Source organism: Fistularia commersonii, chromosome 5, assembly GCF_037954325.1.
Source record: "Fistularia commersonii isolate RoL2024-O1a breed Wild chromosome 5, RoL_Fcom_v1.0, whole genome shotgun sequence".
NCBI lineage: Eukaryota > Metazoa > Chordata > Actinopteri > Syngnathiformes > Fistulariidae > Fistularia > Fistularia commersonii.
This window is the reverse complement of record NC_141288.1, coordinates 21,324,876-21,336,837: the sequence shown is the minus strand read 5'-3', so window position 1 is coordinate 21,336,837 and position 11,962 is coordinate 21,324,876. Positions and strand designations below refer to the sequence as shown.

Genomic DNA, 11,962 nt, shown 5'->3' with positions numbered 1-11,962 from the left:
CGGCTTCTTTCTTTGTGGTACGGTCGTATTTATTAGACGTGAAATGTCGAAAGTTTGTACACAAACAGAGTGGAGAACCAAAGCGGACGCTTTTCGGTTGTGAAGGAATTTACGGTGAAAGGAGGAAGAGCGGCAGGGGCGGCGAGGCTGACGCTCTGAGACGTTCAGCCCACCGACGCCAGGATGACGTCCACCACCGTCTCGTCGTCGCTGCGAACCGTCACCTGCATGGTGACGCCGTCGGCCAGCGCCAGGCGGGCGCGAACCAGGGCGTCGTGACCGCCTCTGAACACACCTGAGGGGGGAGGAGACGCAGTCAGTCTACGGGAAATGAACAGCCACTTCTTCAGACGCTCAGCGGAGTCCCTGTTGGAGCAGCTCCGACCGCTATTTAAAAAGTTCCCTTCGTTACGGCGGCGCCCACCTGCGAGGAAGAGGACGTGGGAGTTCTTGTTCTCCGGAACTTTGTCAGATCTCTCACATGGCTGCATTCCCAGGAAGCTAATGATGTTGCTCACCGCCTCTGCACGAGAAGAAACACACGGCGGGCGTCAGAACGGGCTCCGGAATAATCAGTCAGACTCCATGTGAAGGGAGCAAATGGAAATCCGTCAGAAGGTCATGGCGACTTTGTTTGGCGGCTTGCTTTTCATGCCGGCGTGCAGACACTTCGCTTCATACAACGTTCTTATTCGTGCAAATGTATTTCCTCTTGGCGTGTATGTGGTGTTCGTACCGTCTAAGGTCCGCACGGACGCCAAGGCAAAGGTCTCCTCCTTCTCAAACTCGTCCCCGACTTCTTCCCAGGCGGCGCCGAAGTTCGGCTTCAAGATCTTCTGGATGTGATCGGCGACCGTCACCTCCAGATCCTCCAGCTGGAGACGGGGAGAGCGAGCAGAGGAGAGGAGGTCAAAACACCGACGGCGCCGCGGAGACCTTCGACGTCGCGGATCCGCCGCGGAACGTACCACGTATTCGTCGTCATAGCCGTCGTCGTCGGGCTCCCCCGTGTTCGGGTCGCAGTCTCTGACCAGGTACTTCATGGTGCAGCTGAACGTGCACGACACTGGAAGCCAACACGCACGGCATCATTCTTTATCCTCTGACGCGTCGCGATAGCATTTACGGCCCCGCTTCCCCGAGAAAGCCCAGGAGCGGCGGCGGCGCCCGCGGGTCTCGTACCTGCGGTGGGGTCGTCGTCGGGCAGGCGGACCAGCGTGTAGCAGGAGCCGGGCTGGCTGTAGGGGAGGCTCGGGGCCGGGACGTAGTGGATCACCTCGTACGCCTCCGAAGGCTCCATCTGGACCACCACCTGGAGACAGGAATCCTCTCAAACATCCTGGGCCGCCATTCTGATGGTGAGACCTTCTTATTCTCCCTCCTTCCTACGATTATCTATTACTAGCGGTGTAAAAAAAAAATCGATATGTATCGATATATCGATCCGACAGCTGACGATCCGATGCGTCGACACGTCCGCAAGAGTATCGATCCATGTATGCATTTTCCCTGTCTATTTTTAGTCTGCTCTGAGGCGTAATTCTCACTCCGTGCTGCGGGTGGCGGTGACCTACTTTGTCTCCACCTACTTCGCTTCCCTTCCCTTCTTTCAGCACAGTCTTTCAGCGGACACACCCTCTTTGGCAAAGCACTCGCATTTAAACATTCGGGAGGCGGACATCGATATGGCTGAGAAGGACGCGGACTTACACACTCCTGTGGGTTTAAAATCGTTCGTGTGGAAGTATTTCGGCTTCCGCAAAAACAGGAAAGAATTGGTAAAGGATGTGGCGATATGTAAAGAATGTCGAATTGAAGTTAATTGAATATATATGAAGTTATATGATATTACAGCTTCCGTTGATTTATTCAAAATTTGAAATAGTTAAAAAAAATCGTATTAAAAAATCGTATCGTCGTTAAAAAAAATCGTATCGAACCGAATCGTGGGGCGTTTTTAAGTATCGAAAAAAAAATCGAATCGATCGAATCGTTGCCTTGAGAAATTGAATCGGATCGAATCGTCATGATGGCTCTGATTTACACCCCTATCTATTACTGTTATGTTTTTGCTTGAAACTCTGGCACAATAATTTCCTTCGGGATAAATAAAGTTGTTCTCATCTCATCTCTCAAAGCTCTGCAGGTTCTCAAAGTCTCCATCCGACCCGCAGAGCTTTGACTTTTATTTTTTAGAGGTTTTTAACTCAAATTAAATATTTTGTTGTTGTTTTTTAAATTGAATGAAATTCATTTTGCAATTACTAGCAAATCGAGACGTTTTGGCCAAAAAAAACCCAAGTAGTAATGCGAGGATGAGCTACCTTCTGCAGGAGCTGGTCGTTCAGGGTGTTGGTGCAGTCGAACTGGAAGACCATGTGTCTGGCGAAGGTGTGTTTGATGCAGCGCACCACGTATTCCGTCTCCGCCTCCGTCAGCTGCACCGGCTCGGAGGACTTGAAGAGCGGCCCCAGACCCTGGAACTCCGGGACGGCCGCCAGTTGTTCTGCGGCAGAAGTTTAGGAAAGACGGTGAAGACGGTGAAGACGCGGCGGCTCATCGGCACCAAAGATCTGCCGGGGCGGCGCCTCACCCTGGTAGATGTCCTGGCGGGACGGGGCCAGCTTCTCGGGAAGCTTGCTGGTGGCCACCGGAGCGATTTCTGAGAAGAGAGCAGACGGATTTCAGACAGTCCGAGGCGTTTGACGGAGCAGAAGATACGGTTCGGACGAGGGGGTCTCCTTCATAGAAGCGCATTCTCAGCGGACGTGACAAATATGGTTCCTGTTTGACTACGTTCTCCTGTTCCCGACATCTCACGGTCCACTCTGAGACTCGCCAGGACGAGCACCTGTTTTCTGCTCGGTGATGGGCGTGGTGGCCAGAGGGACCGTCTTCATGTCGAAAGGCTTCTCCGAGGGCTCCAGGGTGTACTGGTGGAGAGACTTCTCCAGTCCCGGGATGGACACGGACAGACCTGAGAGGAACACGGACGCCGCCTCCGTCAGATACAACCCTCGCGCGCACCTTTTCGTCCGAACCTCGGGTAGATCGCCTCACCGTTGAAGATGTAGGCAGCATTGAGGGCCTTCTGTTTCTGCTGGAGCACGTTCATGTAGAAGGTGGCCCTGTCACGAACCTCGTCATCACTGTCCATCATACACCTGCAAACACACACACGAGGATACGTCGGGGTTAGCGAGCGGCCCTCCGGATGGTTGGATGTCCTCAGGTGGAAGCACACTTTGCAGCATTTGGATGAGAAGATCGGACGTTTTCTACGGATCACTAATCCGGCTGCAGTGTTGGGTCTAGAGACGGTAGCGGAGCAGTACCTCTGCATGAGAACCAGGACGCTCGGCAGCAGATCGTCGTTCTGAGCTCCGAATTTGGCCAAAGCGCTGACGGCAGCTGAGACACACCAGAGAAACATCTCAGCGAGAGCACACAAAAGCAGGAGGGAGTTCGGAAGATCTGGGCCGGCTTTCACCTCCGCGGACGGCCTCGCTCTCCAGCACCACGCGGTTGAAGATGAAGCGGATGTACTTGGAGGGCTGTGGCGTGCGCGGCCCCTCTTTGCCCAGGAGGTGCAGGATTTTGGTGGCCAGGACGGTGTGCTCGCAGTCCTCGATGAACTCGCACAGGTGGGCCAGGCCCGTCTCTTTGCTCTCGGGGTTCTCCTCGATGATGCTGATGATGCAGTCCACGATGGCGCGCTTGTACTCGAAGCCGCCCTGACGGATGAGAACGGCGTTACTGCGCCGTCCCGCCGGCCCGACCTTCCTGCCGGACTCGTCCGCAAACAAAACAAGAGAGGGCGGTGCCGTTGGCTTACGTCATCTCTGAGCATGTTGGACAGGAAGTTCATCATGACGCTGTGCTTCCTGGGATACTTCTGGCACAGAGCGCTGATGGCCTGCACCACCACCACCTGGAGGAAGTCAGCACGAGCAGCGGATTACGTGGAGATAAAGTAGGCCACAAATATCAGGCTTTAAAATAGAAAAAAAGTGAAGCGGGAGGGAAATCTCATTGGAAATCAATCTAACGTGGCTGCAAAGGATGAAATCCGGTTAAAGAGGAAGGAACGGGGACAGCAGAAGCTCGGCGGAGCCGACACAGACACAAAGTTCTGTTCTCCACACGTCGAAAGGATTTCCGGCGTGAGCGAGATTGTTCATTCGCGCAGACGGAGAGAAATATTGGCTGACGGGGACAAACTGCTGATCTGACCTGCTTTCTAAATAAAGCAGTAAAAAAGTGACCTTGAACTCATCGGAGATCTCGGACACGAAGGAGGAGATCTGCTTCATGAGACGGTCCACGCTGCTCTCGCTGCCCGTCTTCAGGAGGGTGGTGATGGCCAGGGTGGCGATGCTGCGGTTGGAGTCGGTGATCAGGTTCTCCAGGTCCAGGTTGCACGCGGTCACAGCTGAAGGATGCTTCATGGCCACCTGGTGGAGGGACGAGCGTCAGACTCCATGCCAACTCAGTGTTATGAAGATAAGATGGATCAACGAATAAAGATTTGAAAAAACACAAGGAGCTCCAACTCCTCTTGAACCAACAGTCTGACTTTTGCAAACATATTTTGACCGGCTGTGACGAGAGGTGAAGGTGCACCTTGTTGAGCGTCCGGACGGCGGCGTATCTCAGCGCAGCTTTAGGAGAGCTGCAGAAGAGCTGAAGCACTGAAAGAAGAATTTATATTCAGTAGAATTCACAGAAATCAGAACGATTTAGAGGATTGCCTCGGGGCCGAGCGATACGGTAACAAAATAACGGCACGATGCCGTGAAATCGTTTTAAAGATGAGCTGCTGTGGCGTGGAGATGGACGCTCACAAATACAGCAGGTGCTTCCTTAAGTATCGACAGTGTCCGCTCACTAAGATCCTGCAGGAATAGGGACCTCCTTATTTATGTACGACGTGTGCGTCTCATCACAGGGTATTACAAAATAAACTCAACATGACAACCAGTAACTGGAACCCTGAGCTGAAAGCGACGCGGCGGAGGAGGACTGACCGGACACGGCGGGGGCCAGCTCCCTGGCGGTGCAGTTGGGCATGTGGACGATGGCGGAGGCCGCCTCGTACACCACCATCTCGTTCTTGTTCCTCAGACAGCTCTCGATGAAGTCGAACAGGGGGCTGTCGTGGCTGAAGACAGGACACGGACGCGGGAGTTCGGGTCATATGGACTCACTTCGGGACCTTCGGGCCGCACGGCAAACGCCGCGGCTCTTCTTACCCTCCTTCGGTCTCGTCCAGCAGCTTGCTGGCGATCCGGATCAGCATGCAGTACGCAAACGGCGACTTGAGACCGGACTTGGTGAACTTGTTGAGCATCTTGGTCACAGCCAGGCGGTCGTTCTTCCTGAGGTGATACAGCAGGCCGAGGGCGTGGTACTGCAAGCAAACGGCGGTCCACTTTAGACTTCACAGCATGGATATTTATCCAACTGAAAGGATTTTGGCATTTCTTTCTACACACCTGGACCATGATGTTGTCACTAGAGGCGGCCTCCTGAGCTTCATTCACCCAGCGTTTCACCACGTCATAGCTCATCTTCACCATGTGCTGCACAGGAAAGCACGGCAGAGAAAAGATAAAGCGTCTCTCCTCCTACATCTGTGGCTGAGGTGGGATCTGTGTCACGTCCTACCAGAGAGGAGACCAGGGCGGAGCTGGACACACTCGGCACCTTGTCAACGATGGCCTGCTTCATGTACCTCTCGATGGCCTGCAACATGGTGGTCTGGGTGGAACACGGCAAAGGTTGAAAAACAGAAAACGTGAGCTCAATACCATTGTATGTTTCTTCCCAGCACAAGATCACGCGGGCGAGACAGCGTGGGTGAGAAAGAGAGGTGCACTCACATCAGTTATCCTGCAGAGGGCTCTGATGGCGGGTCCTCGGTACACATCTTCTTTCCCAGTCATGTCTTTGGTCAGACTGTAGGAAAATAGAGGCGCGTCCGAAACGACACCATGTTACCTCATGACAAGGAAAGGGACGTTGTACCCGGATCATAATTTTCGGGCGTGATGTTACAAACCTGCTGGTGACAATGATGACATCCTCAGAGATGTTGGCCATCTCTTTGATGGTCAGGTAGCACATCCTCCTCAGGGTTTGCTGCGGGGAAAAAACAACAAGACAGACTATTAGCACGATGAAACTTGAATTTTGAAGGTGTGAAAATCCAATAGAGAATGAGCGGAGCCTTACGTCATTGGACTGAAAGAGCCGGGTCATCGCAAAGAAAGCCTCGGTGGCCTCGGTGGTCCCAAAGTGCTCCCCCTGAACGAAGAAAGGCAGACGTCTGAGAAAACTGGGATTTTCAAAAGAGCAATGGACAACTACTTCACACGTGAACCTCCATTCACCTGGTTGAGGAGGTAGATGATCTTGGTGAGAATGTGTAGGCATCTTCTAGGGTTGATAGGGGTCTCGTTGAAGATGCGCGCCTATGAAACACAACATTGCTGTCATTATGGAGGTACGCTTTTATCAAATCCATCTGGTGGCGCCTTCTGCGGTACAAAACATCATGCTGCTATTACGGACTGCTTTTGCACAACTTACAGAGGAACCACTGCTGCTACACAGTAAACCCTCACTATAGCGCGGTTCACCTTTTGCAGCTTCGCTGTTTCACCGATTGTTTTAGTACAGTTTTTTGGCTAAAGGACGGTAGATCACTGTCAACAATCTCCGCGCCTCGTCGCTCTGTACAGCTTGCCAAATTTATATTTGCGAATTTTCTCCATGACAAAACACACAATGTCGATGAAACGTTCTGCACCAGAAAAGGCACCTGACGACGCGCCCAAAAGGAGGAAGATGTGAACTATTGCAGAAAAAGTTAAACTTCTGGACACACTGAATGAAGGTAGAAAACAGGATCTTTAGTTTCATTCTATAGTACTGTATTGTATTTTATGATAACTGCAAAAAAATAAAGCTGCCTACTTAGCAGATATCGCCGATTGCAGATTATTTTTAGAACGTAACCCACGCAACAAACAAGGGTTTACTGTGTTTTCTACATATACAGTGCACAGTATGCTACTATATACACTTAGATATTATGTTTTTGTTTTATTATTTTTACATTTAATAATGGTAAATGTCGTTCAATGCTGTGCACTTCATTGTTTACTTTCGTGTTCGGACATTTATGAAATAATATTGGATATTAAAAAATGTCTTCTTGATTCCTGTTTGTCCGGTACTAGTGAAGAAATGGACAATAAACTTTGACAGTGTGCAAAGCCAAAGTCCGCAGGAGTCTTCACGTACCTCCTGCAGCACCGCACTCTTCTCCAGGTGCTGGAAAGGGTTTGAGCCACTTCCTATCAGCAAGAATAGAAGGGTCAGACAAGCTGTATGTAATAAACGCATAACACAAGCTGACATGCTGAAAGGCTCGCTTATTAAATCATAAGCGCGGTTTGACAGACATCGAAAGTCCTCTGCGAAAGTGGAGAAATCGTTTTGCATGAAAATCCACACCGGTGACAGTCGGCAGCGTATGATGCTAGCACAACAGAGCTAACATCACTCGTACATTTACGACCGGAGACATCCCTTTTCGATGAATTAATCTAAAAACGAGATATATACGGATTTTAATCAGTTTGCTGTTTAGCCTGACAACAACGCGGATAAATATATATATAGGTTTCAGGCGAGAATCTTTGACCAGACCGGTACCTCTAGCTTTAGCTTGCTGGCTAGCAGCGTTAGCAAAGAGTTAGCAAACGATGCGGCGGCGACGCCTCCCGTTAGCACGCAGTCCCTTTTCCGAAAAAGGCCATTATTTAAATCACCGCAGCCCGGAACTCACCGGACTCTTCGTCCTTCTTGTCAAACTTTTTAATCATCTCGGAGGAGCGGACGGAGCCTCTCAGCCTCGGTCAGCACAGCCGCTTCCACGTCGCCAAAGTGAAACGCTAACTTCCTGTTTGCAAACGTCCACGTCGACGGATGTGACATCATGCGGACTGTGGCCGGAAGAGGGCAGCGCGGCTCCTGAACCGCAGCACCTTTTGGGAGGAATAAAGTCGCGTAAACTCTTGAAATATGCCAGGCAACTTAAATAATCTCTAAATATATTACAAGTACGAAATAAGTCCGCGTGTCAAAAAACAGGCGCATTTTCTGGAATAAATTATATCTCTTAGAGCGGCGAGAGGCTGGCCGTCTCTTGTAGTTACAACAAATAGCCACAAGATGGCGACATTCTGCGAAACCCAACGCGAGATGATGGATCCGTGGTTTTGTTGCGGGCTGACGTCCAGACAAATGTTTCATTATTTGAAATTACATCAAACACAATCAGGTGGGGTTCTTGTTCAAGGTCTTTATATTTTCATCAAGTGATACTTTATATAATGCACAGTTGTAAGTATGCAGAAATTCACATAGCTCTTGAAAAAGCAAGTCCTCACAGGAGACACATGACTTTCCAGAGTTAGTAGTTTATGAAAAAAGATATGAAGTCCCAAATTTCTTGCTTTGACTAGCACACGGCTCAAGCAGCTTGACATGAAATAAAAACAAGTGACCAAGTTGACAAGCTGAGTTCTCACGATCCTATACATTCTTGTGCACGGACATCATCTGCTGGCAGATATGCGGGGAGTGTTGCGTGTTTGTCTGCGGGTCGGAAGCGCCTCCAGACGGTGTGTGCGGAAGAACCGGGGTCGCAGTGGGTGTGACTGCGATGCTCTGCGAAGCCCCCGGTGGCCAGATGTTGTTCGTGACACCCGAGGAGTGATCGTATTGATCGATGGGTCAATCCATTCAGACCCACTGATCGATAAATTGGGGGAGTGGGGGTGGGGGGGTAATTCCATGCATGTGTGTGTGTGTGTGTGGGGGGGGGGGGGGGATTGACTGCACGCAGAGCGGCACGGTTTGTTCCATATGCTTTATTAGATCAAAAATAATCCTTTATTTGAAGTATAAAAATAACAGGCATCTGACGCGCGCACACATTCCCGTGCATTTCGCCGCGCTGCGCGACCCCGATGGTATTTGCGACCGCCGTGAGGAGACCGGCTGAAGGAGAGGAGATCCGATGCGACGACGCACGACGACAAGATGCGCGTCTTCTTTATTTGTCGGGGAAAAGATTTGGTCCAAAAAGTAGGACTTGCGGACCGCGAAGGGGCTCCGTGTTCACTTTAACATGGCTAGATGTTCCCTCAACCAATGGATGAGCTTTTCAAAGTGAGGGCGAACCATCTAAACTGCTCCTGACCGGCTTGAGAGCAGAAGAATGATCGGTGTGATTAGAAGCTCCTGGAATGACGCGGGGATTTGTCTGAAGGTCCGGGAGCGACCGAGAAGAATAGAGTCAGAAGAGCCAGATGTGTGAAGGTCAGGTCCTCTGGGAGTCTTCAGCGGCAGCTGTGACGGGATGTCCTTGACAAAGCGTGTCGTGGCCGCTGGACTGGACTTCTCATCCCTGGAGGAGGTGCCAGCGCTCTCCTACAAGAAGGTGGAGAAACCGAGTCCAGCCGCCAGGAGAAAATTTGGATCGACTTCCACAGACACGATGGGAAGCCTTTCATTCATTCATTCATTCATTCATTCATTCATTCATTCATTCATTCATCCGTTCACGGAGTCACTTCCGGCGGCCGATCTGCGCCAGGAGCCGCGCGTTCTCCGCCGCCTTGGCGCGCAGATGTTTGGCTTTGGCCACGTCGAAGAGGACGTTCATGATGTTGGTGGGGACGTCCAGGGACAGGGTGAGCCGGCCGCGCCGCCCCTGCGGCCCCTGCAGGCCCGGCGGCCCCTGCGGCCCCCGCAGCATCTGCCCCCGCAGCTTGGTCCGGGTCACGAAGCGGTAATTTGCGGGACTGGAAGTCCTTCTTTCCCGGCTGGACTGGTCGGAGGAGGAGGAGGAGGAGGTGAAGTACTCCTGCAGGAGGGGCCCCCAGGCGGGCCCGGGTCCGGGGTACCCCGGCTCCTCGTCTCCGCCCGGCGGGCCCCCGCAGAGGAGGGCCGGGGAGGGCCGCGGCAGGCGGAAGCACAGGCCGGAGGCCGGCGGGAGGAGCGCGGCCAGCAGCAGCAGGGTCTTCAGGCACCGCAGCATCCTCGGGCCCCGGGAGGCTGCGGAGGGAGACACCGTCAACATCGCGCCTGCTTCCGCTCTCCGAGCGTGTCGGAGCCGCACCCACCTGCGGAGCTTTCCGGTGCGGGGCTCCGGGCTCCTGCTCCGGTCTCTTCTGGTCTCTTCTGGTCTCTGCCGGTCTACTCTGGTCTCTGCCGGTCTACTCTGGTCTCTTTCGGTCTCTTGAGGTCTCTTGGGGTCTCTTCCGGTCTACTCTGGTCTCTTCCGGTCTACTCTGGTCTCTTCCGGTCTCTTCCGGTCTCTTGGAGTCTCTTGGGGTCTCTTGGGGTCTCTCCCGGTCTCTCCCGGTCTATCCTCCCGGCCGCGTGCCGTCAAAGCGAGCGTGCGTTCGCGCCGACCGGCTCCGGCGCGCACGTTTAGTACAAGCCACGCGCCTCCTGCTTACGTCAGCCTGACGTCACCTCGGCTGCTCCCATTGGCTGCGGCGCACCGCCGCGGAAAGTCACACAAAGAACAAGAAGGAGGTGGAGAAGGAGGAGAGGAAGGAGGTGGTGAAGAAGGAGGACAAGAAGGAGGAGAAGAAGGAGGAGCAGGTGTGCACGGCTCTGGCCTCGGCGCGCTGCGGTCACCGTGAACGTTTCCTGGCGCTTCGTTCATCCCCGGTAAAGAGTGTCTTCAAACCATGAAGAGGAAGAACGAGACGCCGCTCCGCTCATCATGCAGTCATCATTCATCCGTTCATTCAGGGAAATGAGTCGCTACCAACCGCCAACAGAAATCATTAATGGTTTCATTCATGTGTTCATGGAAGAAAGCGCGAATACACTCGTTACTCACTCACTCCTTCACTCATCCGTCCATTCACGGAAACCGGTTATTATTTATTATTGTTATGTTTTACGTGAAACTGGCACAGCAATTTCCTTCGGGATAAATAAAGTTATTCTTATTTTTATTCTTATTCTTATTCTTATTCTTATTCTTATTCTTATTCTTATTCTTATTCTTATTCTTATTCTTATTCTTAAAAGAAAGCGTGACTCTTCTATCTTCGCGCGTTCATTGATGAGAACGGGTGGGTTTGAACCGCAAAGCGAAAGCATGAATGTTTTCTTTTTCTCATTCATTCATGCTCAGAACCACAAATAGAAGCGTGAATATTTCCTCTGCTCATTCGCTCCCCGTAGCTCTCCAGCACCGTGGACAGCGACACGCAGGACAGCGACACGCAGGGCAGCGACACGCAGGACAGCGACACGCAGGACAGCGACACGCAGGACGCTGCTGGGAGTGAATCATTGGGATCTTTATCACATGCAAACCCCGAGGCTCGAAGCTGCTGCTCCCCGGTATCCGCTGAAGGTTCAGCCGCCATCTGCCCATCTGCACCCCGGGTCATCGGTGGAGAAGCGGGGTTCACCCTGGACCGTCACAGGGACACGGACGGACACATCCGTTCACCCGCGAGGACAATGCGGGGTGTCCGTGACCCGCCTGCATGGAGAACCCGGAGAACCCGTGCAGACATGGGGAGAAGATGGAGGCTCCAAAGGGGTTCAGGGGGAGCCGAGATGCTGATCGGTTGACAGCCGGCGGTTTGCGTGAAACCCAAAGCTCGGAAACCCCCTGCGGTGACGCAAAGACGGGTAACGGCGAGGAGGGCGGCGGATGAAAGGCTCTAATGAGCCGCAGGATTCTCGCCAGCGTCATTTCAGCCGAGGGAAGAATCACCATCTGTGACGCGGCGAGCGAGGAGACGTCGTCCCGCCTCCGCCCGCCGCTCTAACCGAGCTCGGCCCGGGAATTCACCGCTCCGCTTCCACTTCAATGAGCAAGAGAAGTCAGAGAAGTCAGAGAAGTCAGAGAAGT

At 52.6% G+C, this 11,962-nt stretch overlaps 2 protein-coding genes across 2 annotated transcripts; both read right to left on the bottom strand.

The window, feature by feature from the left end:
- Positions 1 to 7: 7 nt before the first annotated feature.
- copg2 (COPI coat complex subunit gamma 2) lies at positions 8 to 7,988 on the bottom strand. The gene is made up of 24 exons (XM_086147320.1): positions 7,856 to 7,988; positions 7,309 to 7,361; positions 6,393 to 6,473; positions 6,235 to 6,306; positions 6,062 to 6,141; positions 5,883 to 5,958; positions 5,668 to 5,760; positions 5,496 to 5,582; positions 5,253 to 5,410; positions 5,028 to 5,161; positions 4,624 to 4,691; positions 4,266 to 4,454; positions 3,836 to 3,931; positions 3,491 to 3,734; positions 3,336 to 3,411; positions 3,061 to 3,164; positions 2,852 to 2,977; positions 2,594 to 2,662; positions 2,325 to 2,506; positions 1,183 to 1,312; positions 969 to 1,066; positions 737 to 875; positions 425 to 523; positions 8 to 295 (listed from the first exon to the last, which is right to left on the bottom strand). Exons 1-24 carry the CDS (start codon positions 7,890 to 7,892, stop codon positions 165 to 167), a joined length of 2,622 nt encoding a protein of 873 aa, XP_086003446.1. The 5' UTR covers positions 7,893 to 7,988; the 3' UTR covers positions 8 to 164.
- A 957-nt stretch (positions 7,989 to 8,945) lies between these two features.
- ucn3l (urocortin 3, like) lies at positions 8,946 to 10,371 on the bottom strand. Its single transcript, XM_086146182.1, has 2 exons — positions 10,200 to 10,371; positions 8,946 to 10,131 (listed from the first exon to the last, which is right to left on the bottom strand). The coding sequence occupies exon 2, from the start codon at positions 10,112 to 10,114 to the stop codon at positions 9,644 to 9,646; it is 471 nt and encodes a 156-aa protein (XP_086002308.1). The 5' UTR covers positions 10,115 to 10,131; positions 10,200 to 10,371; the 3' UTR covers positions 8,946 to 9,643.
- Positions 10,372 to 11,962: the final 1,591 nt, after the last annotated feature.